Below are 14991 nucleotides of genomic sequence, written 5' to 3' on the forward strand. Positions count from 1 at the left end.
CGTTTCCCCACTCACGCGGCTCCATTCCCTTCAGCGCGTACCGGCGCTCGATGCGCAGCAGAAAGGCCTGCACTGTGCTGCCGTATTCTGGTAGGATGGGAGTCCTTTCGCCGGGTTCCACGGTCCCCCCCATAACGGTTCTTAGCGCACTCATAGCCGACTGGAATTGTTCCCACGAGACGAAGGGACAGTCTCCTTGTACAGCATTGGGCAGAGGTATCGCCTGTGGGTGCGCCTCCTTATGCCCATGCGGCCGCTCTGCCACGGTGGGCTTTGGAGTCGCGTGGCGATGATGGGCGGGTGTCCCGCTGGGCATTCTGTTGACTGACATAGATGGAGTCTCCTGCGGAGTGGGGCCGATGACGCGTCCGTTGCGGAGGTGCATCCCTTACCGAGCAAAGATTTCTAGTAGACAGTCATTCAGACGTCGTATTTCATTTTCCAGGGTCGAAGAAACAAATATTTCAGAAAAATTTCCCGGAACGGGCCCCAAATGTAGTGCACTGCGCCCGCAGCTGCGACTACGTGCTTTCTGTCCCTAGGGCAGGGCCTATAGACTGCACCCTACGCAAGTCCATTTCCTAGGAACTATAGCTATTGCAATTATGAATACAAATTCACGAGTTTCTCAAATCTGTCTGTCTGTTTCGCTCCCTCCTGGGAGCTCGCCTCCTAGTCCCTAAGGGAGGGAGGCTCGCCCTGGCGCCGGCGCTGTCTCCAGCCCCAGTCTCCACGCATTTCCACGAATTCACGTGTGCATATAAAATAATAATCGATTTCTCTTACTTTTTGTCTGGTAAGAGGGCCCTGTCCCCCTCCAGTCTTGCAACCCCTCGTAGGTCGCTGGCTAGCTATCCTCTCTAGAGCACTAACCAGCCCCATTGTAGTGTCTGTGCACTACACTAGCAAGCCCCATTGTAGTGCCTGCGCATTACACTTTCCGTTTGCCAAACGGTGTTCATAAATTGGTACTCTTCTTTGAGCCGTGGCGAAGTGCGCCTCGTCACTAACGAGCCAGGCCAAAGACTCAGCTCGTGCACGCGCATCCAGGATGCTACGTTGTGTTCTACGCATCACACTGTGTTCTGTATGTGTGTGCAAAGCTGTTGACGCGCAGACCTTGGCGTGGAATAACCGAACGTGTCACTATGTAGCGTATATAACCAGCTTTAGCCCTAAGTTTGCTTCCACACTTTAACACGAGCAAGATTTTTGCTTGCATTGTTCCTGCTGCGAGCTGTTGACGGCACTTGTGTAGTAACGAAAACATCGCATGGTTGCAGCGTGCCACCGTGTAACGACTAAGTGGGGTCCTATGAGCAAGTGTGTAACGACTAAGTGGGATCCTATGAACAAGTGTCAACAAACTTGGCAGAATGAAGTAGCTTAAACTGAGTAATCCAGTTGCTTTGTGTCTTTCTTCAGTAGGACTGTAGTCTGTTTGTAGCACATGACCTAGCTGCGTGCACAGTGGCTGCAGTTCAAAAAAATAGGCCTTACCGCTGACCCTACAAGATCTTGGGTCCATCACAGCTCGGTTTCTGTCACAGTTATGCGCTTAATTTGCTCTTTCGTTCTTTTTGAAACAAAACATTTTTTTTGAAATAAAATTTTAGCCTAATTTTACTGCCCAGCAGACATTAAACTCGATGCTGAAGCTGAAAGCCTAAATTGTCGCATTCTCCATTTGCTCGCAATCTAGACTCATGCAGGCCTTCCCCTCAACAGTGAGCAATAGAATTACTCCAAACACCTGTGCCACACATGCCGACTTGTTGAGTACCCAAAAGAATAACTGCAAAGAACATGCCACATAAGAGCAGCATTCGAGGGAAGGGACAACGTATGGGACCGAAACAAAACCAAAGACCCTTCTAGCAAGCGGGAACGAGCCGACAAATTTTCAGAAAGGCATGCAGGAAACTCGCAAGAATGGGGCAGCCTGTGGTGGACCGTTAAACATCCTGCATGCCCTTAGCGGAGCCACGCTAAAGTGACGGTCTGTTCAACATCCCGCAGACCTTCAGCGGAACCAGTCCAAACCGCAGACTGCTCATCAAGGAAATGCAACTGGGCATTTTGCGAAGCGGCCTAAAGTGTTGATGGGAAGTAACGCATTGACTGCCGAAGAAATATTAAGGGTAGCAGCACCTTTGATAAGACGCAGTATAGCTTGAAGGCCTATTAGGCGTCAAAGTGAAGGTTGAGGGGAAAACCGTCAGTATTGAAAACTAGGGCGTATCGCACTTCGAGGCAGCATGCTTTTTCTCTTAAATTCCGTGGTATATATTGTTTATGTGCTAGTGCTTATGATCACGAGGTTTTGAGGGATCTCGTTGTTCCTGCAGCAGTTGCGATTGCTGTATGTCGCGCACTGCGCAGCTTCGACGGCCGACTATTTAGTGTGCGGTGGTAATGTAGTGTGTACAAATCGTAGTTGCTTCAGCAGTAAGAAGACTTTCATTTGGGAGAGAGGGAAGCCCTAACGAGGTCTTCGAGCCGAAGTGGTGTCTGTTGTAACTCCTGACCGCACTTCTGTGCAAAGAATTTCTCACGCGCTACAGGCAGGATGCCAGTGCCAAATTCAGCGCAAGCAGTACATCAACAAGGTTGTATCCACTCCCAAAACTCGTTTCGTCATACACGGCATGGGGAGCCTGTGTGCCTTAGCGCTTAATCGGACGTATTTCGCGTACCGTAATCACCTTCAAGCTCATCTGTTGTAGTGCACTGCGCCCGCAGCTGCGACTACGTGCTCACAGTCCCTAGGGCAGGGTCTATAAACTGCTCCCTACGCTAGTCCATTTCTTAGTAACTCCAGCTATAGCGATTAAGAATACAAATCACGAGTTTATCAAATCTGTCTGTCTTTCGCACCCTCCTGGGAGCTCGCCTCCTAGTCCCTAAGGGAGGGAGGCTTGCCCTGGCGCCGGCGCTGTCTCCAGCCCCAGTCTCCACGCAATTCCACGAATTCACGTGTGCATATAAAATATAACCGATTTCTCTTACTTTTTGTCTAGTAAGAGGGCCTTGTCCCCCTCCAGTCTTGCGACCCCTCGTAGGTCGCTGGCTAGCTATCCTCTCTAGAGCACTAACCAGCCCCATTGTAGTGTCTGTGCGCTACATCTGTAACGCGCAGCACTGTTAGGCCGTGTAGGATACGTCTCGCCGAGATAGGATGTCTTGAATATTGAAGGCAGCACAATTGTGAACTGGAGTGACTCTAGGCTTTCTTTAGGAAGATATGCTTGGGACTTTCTTCGGTTCCTCCCACAGTGCATCCACTACTCCAGCACATACACAGCTACGCGGAGGAAGGTAGATGCAGCTGGTCTTATACTTTTGCAGAACTTGCTGTTTAGCATGGTTTGGGACTGGAAATGATTCCAAAGTAGCTTTGAATCGCGCCGAGCTGCTGTATAGTTCAGCTTTTAAGAGATTAGGGCTTTGGGCTAGCGCCTAGGCTCTAGCCACCACGGATCTCTTGTCCGATCAGTGTAGAGCGCATAGTCAGACAGATCCCCCGGGTACCGCCAATGCAAAATTAGGAAACAAAATGTGCTTTTGAGCAACCTGGAGCTCTGTGAGGACCAAATAAAACATTCTTGTTTCAACTGTGCAGGCGAGCCTTGCTGGTGGGTTCGGAACGCCTGCAGGCTCCCAGAGCCTAGTCTTCTGTGTACTTCAAGTAATATCTTGTGTAGGTACTATTCCCCTACAAGTTAAGTTGACGCTATTCTCATGTCTGTGACACCGTGCGCTAGATCAGCCCTTTTTATGTGACCTCGGCCCAGCTGAGGCCCTTCGATAGTCCTTGCTGGCTACACAGGTGCACACATGCCTCTGAACGGTAAAGACACCGAATAAAGTCTTTATAGAGCACTGCTCTTGATGGCGTTTTCCCTGGTTTCTCCAGGGTGTCGTCCTTTCTGCCTGTGTGTCCCTGCCACTGCTGACAGCACCTGTGACACTGCCAGCCCCAAACCGTGGCTAGCTGCAAAGTACCTTAAGCCTAATTTGTTGCAAAAAGGCAGTTTCTCTTGCTAAGACGATTCAGTTCACGCTTCCCTCTCATATACCTGAAAACTGCAGCTTCTGACGGCTGTTCCCTTGCAACATCGTAGTGCTGTGCACTGTACTTTGTCACCAACATTTGCCACGCTTTGTCACGTTTATGTGGTGTCTAGCAGCTTTCGATACGTTGGAAAACGTCCCCAGCTATCAGCTAGCTTAAAGATGTCTTTAATAAAGGCTAAGCACTGGTTGAGGCTTGGAGGCTACAACCCTCCCTTCACTGGAAGCCCCACACTACGGGCACTGCTCGGCTTGCGCAGCTCCTGTGGGGTTTCTACCTTTATAATCGCCATGGTAGCACATATGAATCGCATCACATTGCAAATACGGAGCTTTTCAAACTGATAGTCTAAACCAGCAGAGCAGACCGGCTATGCTCGCAATCTGCAGTCGTCCCTCAGCTGCTAAAAAAGTGTAGCATGAAGAGGACTGGCATATGATTTCAACACTGTATGAAGCTGCCTTGAAACTAGAATCAAAAGTGAAATCGTGGGTATAAATACATATGCCGGAAAATATAAGGTAAACTTGTGAAATTTTGGGGCATAATTGATGGCTACAGCACTCTGTGGGTCAGTTCCCAGGGACTAAGCAGCTACTGGATATATCCCCAGTATTTGCTAGATGCTCGAAAACGTGTTTTCCTCAAGACCCAAAAATTTCTTTGCTAAGGTGTTGGCTTCGATTTGGACAATGAATGAGCCGAAGGAAAGGCACGAGGCAGTGGAGCTGGTTCATGCTCCCACATCCGCGCAACGGAGCCCCGTGCTGGTTGCTCGTCGCATCTTGTGGGAATCAGTTCCCCTTTACAGTTGCACTTGCCTGATACTTATCTGGTATAAATATATACAATGCTCTTCTGGGCTAGTGCTTCTGAAATCAATTTGTAGGTTTTAAGCGATGACGACAGAAGCCAGTCTCCACGAGTCTCATCCAGGAGGTGTCTCTTTTCAAAGTATTAGAAAAACAGAGGACGATCTCCACACTAGCCCTACATCTGAAGTGACCACATTAGCCCGCTCTCGTATATACCGACTGCAGCCCCGTTATTCGGCGTGGCGTAGCTCCATTTTACTACCTGCATTGGCATCTGTTGCAGCAATCGTTCTGCTTGTAGCCGTCTGCTCCAAAGCTCAGACTGTGGCGTTGGGGATACGTTTTGTGCATCGTCGGCTCTCAGAAGATGACATCACCAAAGCTGGTCTCAACTTGACATGTGAGCACGGTTTGGATGGACAAGCGACTGGCTCGCCTTCCTCGGACCAGCCACGTGCATCACACGGAAATCCACCGATAGAGCCTCCCCCAGCAAAACGTACTCGAAGAGATGCTGATGAAGCCCCTCAGGAAGGTCCGCACGCCGCACAAGACGGAGGGCACCTAAGTGTTCAGACTCGTCCGATGGAGTCTGCAGATGCACTGCCGCCGTCAGCGGAAGGCCCAGGCTCAAGAGAGAAGCAAGCTTCGAGTGAGCGAGAAGCAGCTGAAGCGTTGCTGCTACTATGGCCTCGCACTACCTCGACTGCTGTTGCTTTTGGAGGGACGGAAAGTCAGGCGCCACCACAGCGGTCTATACCTGCTCCTTCATTTGACGATAAATCAGCGTGGCTAGAGTCTGTGTTAGATGCACAAAATGCAGAAGTAGCTGCTCCGCCTGTAGCTTATTACGTGGAAGTCTCATCGGAAAGCGAAAGAATCTCGCCGCATCATCCCTTTTGCAATCTGCCGCGAGTGAGCCGTGCTGGGCTCAGAAGCCGTGCCAATTTCGAGGCTGCTATGGAAAATCACACCGGAGGCACTTCGTCAATGCACTTAGTGCATGAGGCTCACGCACTGCTCACGAAGGTCATCCTCTCCCCAATGGAATTAGACCACTTGATTCATCTGACCGAACGGCTCGTGGCTAACACCATCGTATATCAATGCCACCCGATTCCCTGGAGGGGTCCGGCAAAAATCGTTAAGCAGCTAGGCATTCGCTTTTTGATATTTGAGACGGTTATCTCAACACTAATGATTCTGGGGCAGAAACCTGAAGGTGACTGGTGGAACAAATTGACATCTCCAGTCCACGATCGCGCCTACAACTTACCAGTTGCTCCAACAAGGCGGCACGAGACGTTCAATGTTAGTCTCATCAAGGATCTGGCCAGTGCTTTAACTACTTTGAAGTCGGGAAAGCTGCCTGATAACCAAGAGCGTGTTGACCTTAAACGGCGTTTACTTTGCTCTCCATACTCCCACCCATTTTTTAAGAGCGCTTTATTTGATGTATGGAGAGCAGAAGACGAGAATTTTTTTGGAGAATTCGCAGGGTGATCTGAAGGTAGATGGTAGACGAGTAGTCCAACTTGGCCACCGACAGCAGAACTGCTTATTTGGAAGAAATTCTCTAGAAGAGAATGGAATACCTCCTTTGTCACAGCCGCACCTTCGAATGAGCCCAAGCTCGGTCACGCCTGGTACAAAGTGTATTACGCGCCCTGGCATATAAGCACTCTGCGAGTAGTTCTGTAGAAGTGCATAGTTGTCGCTGACGCAGCTTTAGACTAGCTGCGTAAAGCCAGCGAGGCGATGCTGTTACTCTTTACTCAGTATGCGCCCTTTACAGCCTTCCAATGACAAGCGGTGGATATCCGACGACGGGCTCAGAAACTCCGTGAGTAGCACAGTTTCCTCGTCAGATCCACCTCACAGAGTTCATGGGGTTAGATCATGCTGGATTTGTCCTTTGGCTGCACCTTCTTACAACAGATTTGCCGAAAATTTTAGCTTCACTGATGAGGGTCAAACTGTACCCCACTGCAACTATTTTACTGGGGCCAGCCCTCCAAAGTGTTCGGAGTATGCCGAATCGGGATACGACGAGCAATCGGTGATCACCATATGAGGCCTGCTCGTAATGCGACTTTCTCAAGCAGGTTGGTGGATGGTATGGTGCCATGCAGGACGCTCTGCAGTTTGCGCGATGGCTTTTCCATGTATGGCACCGAACATATTTGATGGAGCATTTGGTCAAGTCGTGTCGCTGACAAACGAGTGGAAAGTGTCACGTTAGGAAGCAGCCGTTAGGAAGCAGCCCCTTGAAATACAGCCTTCCACAGACGCAAATTTTGCACGCGGAATCATAGATATGAGCCAAGACACAGTTACTGTGTGCTCAACAGACTAATGACTCTCTCCGAAGAGTCGCCTGTCAGGCGCGCGACGCAGTAATCAAGGACTCTTTTCAAAGAGAAGAGAGTCGTTGGTTACAAAGTGTGGTGCAGTATTTGACCCACATTTCTAGGTAGGAGGCTGCACCATGTAAGAGCTGCAGAAGGCGGAAATGTGCTGATGGTCTGCATAACTAATCCTAAGACTAGCAAGTCTGCCGCCTATTTCTATGTGGAATAGTAAAGCAATACCACGGGACTCATCTGGGGAAGCTCCTAATGGCCAACAGATTGCCAAGGTGGGAATGGCTCGAAAATACTGACCGAACAGTCTCGAAGGAGCTCCAAACCTTCCCCCCGGTGGTGCGCTGAAGGGACAGTGTAGATGGATGCGGCTGGCATAGGAAACAATGGAATCACGCCTTGAGCGCAAGCAACGGAAGTGCGAAAACCATGCGAACTCAAGCGGAACTACCGACCTTGTTTTTTTGGAAGTCCTTTTACTTAACATCAGAAGAGACTCGTGAGTTGCACAGTCCCGTGATGCAGCGTGGGCCATCATCTTCAACCACAGGGGAGAATCACACTGCCTTTTTCGCGTTTTTGGAAAGGATATTTTACGCGGGAGAGTTCTTAAAAGTGCACTGGAAGCTTTCACTCTTTGCCAAATGCGCACTTGTTCGAAGACTGAATGCATTAGCTTCTTAGCTTTTTGTTTATTGAGTAATAGAAGTGAAAATCAAGAGCCCATGGCGATCTTGAGCTGACGTGATTGTGATACAAACTGCAAGAGCTATGCTTAAAAAGAGCGAGGGCCTTACACTGAAAGGTTCTTCACACAGCGGCAGGAAGCGCACCTCTGACTAAGGGGTTCAGCTTACTGCGGATGAACCCTGAAGGTAATGTTAACCGAAGCGCTCGCTGCTGTCAGTTTACTTTACCCACATGATCCAAGTGCATATTTCTGCCTTTCTGAATCCCGTTCTCTGATGACTAGCATATTATGCCATTGCAGCATCGAGCTCACTAGCATGGGCTTCCGACTTCATACGCCTTTTTCTACCGCCGCGGTTGCTAATAGATTATATCGTTTGCAACACTACTGAACTGCAGTGAACGGGTCCCGGATGCCATTTATCGCGTAGCGGGAGTTTGTTAGCACGAGTGAAACCGCATTGCATTTCACAGAATTTCGTACTACTGTCAGAGTGCCTCTTTCGACGTCCGATCACATTACTTGAATAATGAAACGCACAACCTGTAGGGAAATGAGAGTGATGGCAAACGCATATTCCGAAAAATCAAGCGTTTGTTTCTTGTTTCGCTTGAAAGTGCACATAAGAAAGGATTAGAAGAATTCGTGGTACTATATATGAAGTTAAAAATAATGTGTGCATAGAAATGCACAAACTTCACATTGCCAGGAAATTCTGAATTCATCCCAAATGTTGAAGGCTACGCACTAAGTTAAGCCTAGGCGACCTTGGCGTAAGCAAAGTGAAATGTAAATTACGTCATGATGACCGGGAATGGCCTGCATCAAACAGCAGTTCACTAAGCGCACATCCTGCGAATAATCAAAGCTGGAAATTTTCACCTGCCAAGTTATTCTCAAATGAAGGTTCAAACTGCTGCTGAGTGGCTCTTCCTGCGTAGCGTTTAGGGAACGCACTAAACAAATACAGGCTCTGTGGAGACTGTGAACATGCTCGCATAGCCTCTGCATACTTGGAATCGAATATCCGGGGAACGTACTTTCTAGGGTTGCAGTGTGGCTCCCCAATGCCCCTGATCGTTCAACTCCAAGGCAGTTTACGACGGAGTCGACTTTGCGCATTAGCAAAAAAGTTGTTTCCGGGAACTCTTGACGACTGGAAATTTACAGTCTTCAAAACTCTTGCGTCTATAGCAATATTTCTTGCCACTACCTATATGCATTAACAATGGTGCAAAAAACATCAGCACTTGTTGGTGTGTATTATCAGCACTCGAATCACGTCCCTCCATACTCGCATTTCGATAGTTTGGTAACAAGTTTGCAATGAACCTGTTTGGCTTTGTCTATACTGTGTAACTGCGTCACAGAGCAAACGATCGCAGGAAGGAAAAATGTTAAGAAACGCTGCGTTCTTGTGCTCTCGAGGTACTCTGCGCGTTGAAACTTCCCATCTTTTGCAGTGGAGCACATCAGAACGCAAGCGGAAGCTCTGTTAAAACGCCGCGCTTCTGATTTCGCGCAGTATTGTTGTATTCAAGCTAAAACAGAATACGTCGCTGGCAGTTGATAAATGCCCTGTGACCTGTTTGTTTGATTTTGTTAACCAGAAGGCGTACTCGCTTCCGATTAGTCGATGATTTTTGGTGCCTATAGCGTTTTGAGACTGAACACCTAGAACCGAATTTTTCCACCGCAGCCCATTTCGATATTTTTGGCTTTCTGGAGTGCCAATGCACCTTAGCAGCAGCGCACCTAATTCAACCGTGCAGCCGTCCTGCTTCAATGGGACCGGAAAGCCTGTGGTGAGCGGACGTGCTCTTGTGCAAATGACAACAATACCAGAGAAGCTGTGCTATTTTAGTGACCGAGCTTCTTGGGCTTTCAACCACCTGAACTTAACAGTCAATTTACGAAGGCTGCATTGGTTTTAGGCTATCGGAGACCCGTTATCAGGACGCACAAACTTTTGGAAGTCATCAACAAAAGCTGACTAATATTTGCATCCTAGACAGCTTTTCGGATCATCTAAGGGGTTACTAACAGTCGAGTTTGCGAATAACGATCGTCAATAGGTCAGACGGTTGTGCATAAAGCCCTTGAAAAGCCGATAGTAATGACCCTAAAGCCAATTTATTTGTTGTGCTACGAATGTGGTGCAAGCATGCTATGCTTAGCAGACCCAGTTCCACTAAAATGACCGAACCTGAGGTCAGCGAATATTAAATTTTGTAAGAAAAGCAGCCGCATATTTTTGGTCACTTCGTGTGACGGACATTCTGATTATTAAGTAGGCAAAAATGCACTTGCACCATGACCTCAACAGCATTAAAGGCGAAGAGTCTTGCTTCCAAAGAAAAAGTACTTCTAATAATCTATGATGCACACACATGCGTTCATCACTGCAGGTTAATCTTATCTTGGTCGAAGGGTTTCTGTTAAGTGCCCCAAAAGCGCGCTTCGACATAACGTACCTCCTAAGATATCAAATGCCCATGAAGGGCTCCTAGCTCACGAAATGCGAGGCAAAAGCCAACATTCAAAAATACGTAGTGGCTTCGCATGCATTTGCAATGCGAACAACTTGCTAGCGCATAGAAAGATGTGCCAAGCTTGAATCTTTCTCATTAGAAAGCAGGTCCAAAAGTATCTTCGCAAAAAAACGAATTCCAGCGACGAAGCAGCAAAAAAATTATATCCGTCAGGACTCTTCCGTTCGTAATGCTACGGAAAGGCTGCACTTGAGTATCCATAGCGCAAACGGCTGGATGTCCAAGATTGGCACAGGCGGTGAACACAGCAGTAAATAGCTCGCTCAGTATTCACAGGCCTCTTGATCCATGATCATAGGCAAAAGGCAAATTACTGCCGTAAATGATGTACAGCGAACACGGATGAACAGCAAAACTTCACAAACGCAACAGTCGAAATATACAACTGTGGCTCGCTCTGCTTCAAAAGCTGCTTTCGTTACTTGCAGTAAGACTTAATTTCGCTCCTGACAGCGGCATGTATTTCTTGGTTGCATTCCACAAGCATGAAAGTCACATAGAACAAGAAGATGAAGTTTACTTTGGCCATTGGCTTCTACCATCTGAGAGGCTCCTCAACTAGTTGGATTTCCCAGTAGTTATGAGGGACCTGGAAGTGACAACAAACTACAGTGTAGTTCATTAAGGCAGCGAAAGTGTACTGCATAACTAAAGCTAAAGGCCGGCTACGGCCACACCAGCACCTAGTAGCCCTAGTAAAACGGAGTATGGGACTTACGGCCGGAGGCTTTGGTCGAAGTGCTAGTAACTACAATGAGAGGAAAATATTGTCCAAAGAGTCGGATACCAGAGTTTTGATGTGCCTATGCAGTAAAAAAAAGGCAAAAATATGTACGTGTAGCACCGTTTTTAGGCAATATTGTAGTTCAGCCTGAGGATGCCCTTGGGATGTGAGATAAGTAGGGTTGTCTACAACTGCAACGAGAGCTACGAACAAAAGATACCTCTGAGAGGTTCCATCTGGTGGGTTCTACAGCCACTCTCAAGGTCTGGAATCAGAACCAACTCGGTAATCAAAAGAAGCATGGAAGCCGAGGTGATAGGGGCTGTGCTAGTAGCATATATTAGCCGCCAAAAGAGAAGTTGCGTTGGCACAAAGTTGGGGCTTGGTGCACTGTGTGAGCGCAGGAATGGTAAACAGGCTGTTCTATTTACTGTGCAGATGATGATTCCTGGCCTTCGAAATCCGAGGGCTTTTTAGTTGAATAAACTGCTATTGTCGCGCGGAGAACAGGCTGCAGAGGGGCCTGTACGCCCCAGTCCCGGCTTGGGGTACATGCTTGGTGTCTACACTCGTGGCCCAAGCTAGGTAGGCTAGTAGCGAAACTAGCTGCTAGAATCAGTACTTGAGGGCCTGCGCTTCGGCAGGGAGAACAGCCAGCTGCATAAGCGGGCAAGGGTAGCAGGGCGAGATAGCTCCACAGAGGCAGTAACACGAACAAACTTTTTCGGCCCAGGCTTACAAGCGTACGGACATGAAAGTCAACGCGCACAGGAAAAATGTTTTCATACAAGCTGACGATGGACATACTCTGTGAGCTTACATTGACTACAAAATCTTTTGGGAATTTGGGACAAGATGTTTTGTGCGAGGAAGTTACAAAGGCACAGGGTTGCAGCATTTCACTCCCACTCGCTTATCGTATGCGGCTGTGAAACACTACCCTCCGCCTTCGACTCCTCTCATTCAGCAATCGGATCGCCATTAAGGGCATTTCTCCAGCAACCACTGCAGCGCTGGCAGCGTGTTGCTTGTGTTTTTCCTCAAGTTAGTGTGGGCCAGACGAGCACGTATTGGCTGCCGGCTTGTGCGGCCCGCTTGTGGCGCTTATTAACCGGAAAGGGTTTTTGGCCCTCCGCCTGATCAAGGCAGGACCACACAGCTAACGATATGAGTCTAACAATGTGTGCTCTAACTCTTCACGTTTTCTAGTGATTGCTTATACGCCCACTACAGCAGAAGCATTCCAGCTTCCGAGGGGATCTTGTACGGATGGAGAGCTATAATCAGCGTTTTCCCAATATTTCCAAGTATCTTGCTGAGAATAAACTGAGTTTCCCAAAAGTGGCAAGAGATGTAGTGGCGAAATTTGAACTTGAGGCTACCAGACTAGGACGCCTAATACTACAGAAAAGGTATGCTTTCAACTGCGCACAAAATTAGCGGCGAAGCGAACAAATTTGCACTTTTTTTCTGGCGTTTGACGGTGAAAATGAGCAATTTCAGGCAGAATCAGATAGTTCGAACTCACAATTGGCCTAAGCACTAGTTTGAAGAACACATTTAAGGCCTTGTTGAAAGTTGTGAGCATGCGTTGGGCAGTTGGGAACCTTGCGAAGATGCACGCCAGATAAAAGCCCCTCAGCGCAAGCTGAAGGTACTTGTGCATTCGAGAGCTGAAACTGCATGGAAGGTAAGCTACGAACGCTGCAACGTTGCACAAATTGCTTTGTAGGATTGATATCGCCGTCAAGTGCCAGTGGAACATGAAGTTCACCGCCCCTGGGAAGGAATGGGGTGTTTATCTTTCCTTTCGGCACGTCGACAGCGATTCAATGCGAAACGACAAGCCAGCTTAACACCAAGAATCTGGCGTTTCAAAGTGAAATGAATGAGCATGAGCAACCTAGGACAAGGACTGGACTACCTACAGAAACGATCAGACGGATGCGGCACTGAGAAGTGAGCGTCACCAGCAATCAAGGCGCCCGCGCAGCTCTAAAACAACGCATGCAAAATATTATGAGACAATTATCGTATGTAGTAGCATAAGTCTACAAGCGTACAGGGAAGTCGCAGGAAGCACGAAGAGGACACACAAACAGAATGCGTCACAAGCAACTCGCGAATACGCCATAACCACCACATCGCAGAAAACCCCAGAAGAAAATGATATAACTATTTCTTAGGACCTTTAGATAAGCAATGCCCATCTCGAAGTGCGACATACAAAGTGGCACGGAATATACGGAAGCAAAAGCTTCGCCTGTTTTATAAAAAGGCATAGAAATGTGGATTGATGTGGTGGTGTTACTTTTTTGAAGAGACAGAGACACCGCCGCAGCAACGGGTGAGAGTAAGTGCAATCTTATTCACAGCGACGGCACTTTGCGGCTGGAAAGCCAGCGTAGGAAAGAAGATCACACTTGTGAAGGTCTAAATAGCCACATATTGAAACGGCCTCGTAGTAACTTCGCCGGCGGGAACCGGCGAAGTTGCTACGGCAAGAAATTCAGAAGCGAAAATAGAAAAGTAGTCCGGAAAGGCTACAAGCGGAAAGGCTACAAGAGAAGGAGCACCTGAATATGGCAATATGCCTTCATGTGATAAACTGGGCCACTTGACATCTTCGTAGAAGGAAAAGCAGTAGAAATTTCCTATTCACAATGCCTCGCAATTTCATAAAGCTCTGAATGCTAGCAGGCGCGTACGGCAGGCGGAAGAGAGCGCATTCGGGGCGCAGTGAGAGCTACTGGTGTTTTGGTGGGAAAAAGCACTCCGCACCACTCGCCAGGATCCTAATTTGAGGAATTCTGGAGCAGTAATAGCATGAAACCGTCCACACAGGAAAAGCCCACTTCCAAATAGAGAACGGTTACTCAGTAGATGTAGCGGATGGAGAGCGAATGTGAGGCAAAATTTGAGCAATAAAGGGCTCAACAAAATTGCGGAGCACCAGCTACTTACAATGCAGTTGCACAGGACATCATACTGAAGAATGAGAAAGCATACTGCAGGAGTAATCCACACAGCATCCAAAGTTTGAACACTACAGCCACGAGAAAGATTAACCACAGCAATGCATATGGTAGCCTTTTATATCCTCTACACAAGTACGCAAAGCGTTCGCAGAGACGACTCTCGAAGCATGTATTGCGAAGCTTGTCAGCGGTCTCGAGACACCGAAGCACACTGCAGGGGCACTCGGCAACAGGATGCCGTTGTGGGTTCCCTGGGCGCTGCAAACTGGGGCGACCAGGGACGATACGAGACTTGATGGTGGTGGCGAGCAACTGCATTAGTGTTCTGCGAGATATATTATTCAGTATATTTCCAGATAACAAAGTTCACACCAAATGCACGCTCCCGCCCAACGGTCAATGTGTTTTTTCCCAAATCATTTTTGTGAAGCGAAAACAGCTCACGTTGTATCCATCTGGTAACACACGGCATTTCACAGCACTTGAGCATCTGTATGCACTATTATGTCGCCGAAGCAGTTGCGGAAGTCAGTTCCATCGCACGGCAACTCCTGCACTGGCACGCAGATGGGTCCATCGGAGGATTGTCAGCGACAAGCCAGGAGATGAGGACATAAAAATGCATTGGGAAGTTGCAATAGAAGGCAGGTGAGGAAGAAATGTCTGGAAAACAAAAACAGCGAGCGTAGAATGCTGCGATGGGAAGACGAGTGACAGGTGAACTCTGCAGCAAACTCATAGGCTGCGTCTACTTTCCCTTTCCCCAGGAACCCATGAGTTAGGGTCTTCGGAT

The 14991-nt window shown here is 48.2% G+C and overlaps 2 protein-coding genes across 2 annotated transcripts; one reads left to right on the forward strand and one right to left on the reverse strand.

Annotated features, from left to right (window-relative positions):
* Positions 1 to 15: 15 nt before the first annotated feature.
* Positions 16 to 385, reverse strand: ENH_00056800 (hypothetical protein, conserved; the record flags this gene model as incomplete). Its single annotated transcript, XM_013583871.1, has 1 exon — positions 16 to 385. A coding segment is annotated over one exon (370 nt), but the record flags the coding sequence as incomplete, so codon positions are not given.
* A 4589-nt stretch (positions 386 to 4974) lies between these two features.
* ENH_00056810 (hypothetical protein, conserved) lies at positions 4975 to 6393 on the forward strand (the record flags this gene model as incomplete). Its single annotated transcript, XM_013583872.1, has 1 exon — positions 4975 to 6393. One exon carries the CDS (start codon positions 4975 to 4977, stop codon positions 6391 to 6393), a length of 1419 nt encoding a protein of 472 aa, XP_013439326.1.
* Positions 6394 to 14991: the final 8598 nt, after the last annotated feature.

The sequence above is a fragment of the Eimeria necatrix genome, genomic scaffold (genome assembly GCF_000499385.1).
Source record: "Eimeria necatrix Houghton genomic scaffold, Enh_scaff474, whole genome shotgun sequence".
Classification (NCBI taxonomy): Eukaryota; Apicomplexa; class Conoidasida; order Eucoccidiorida; family Eimeriidae; genus Eimeria; species Eimeria necatrix.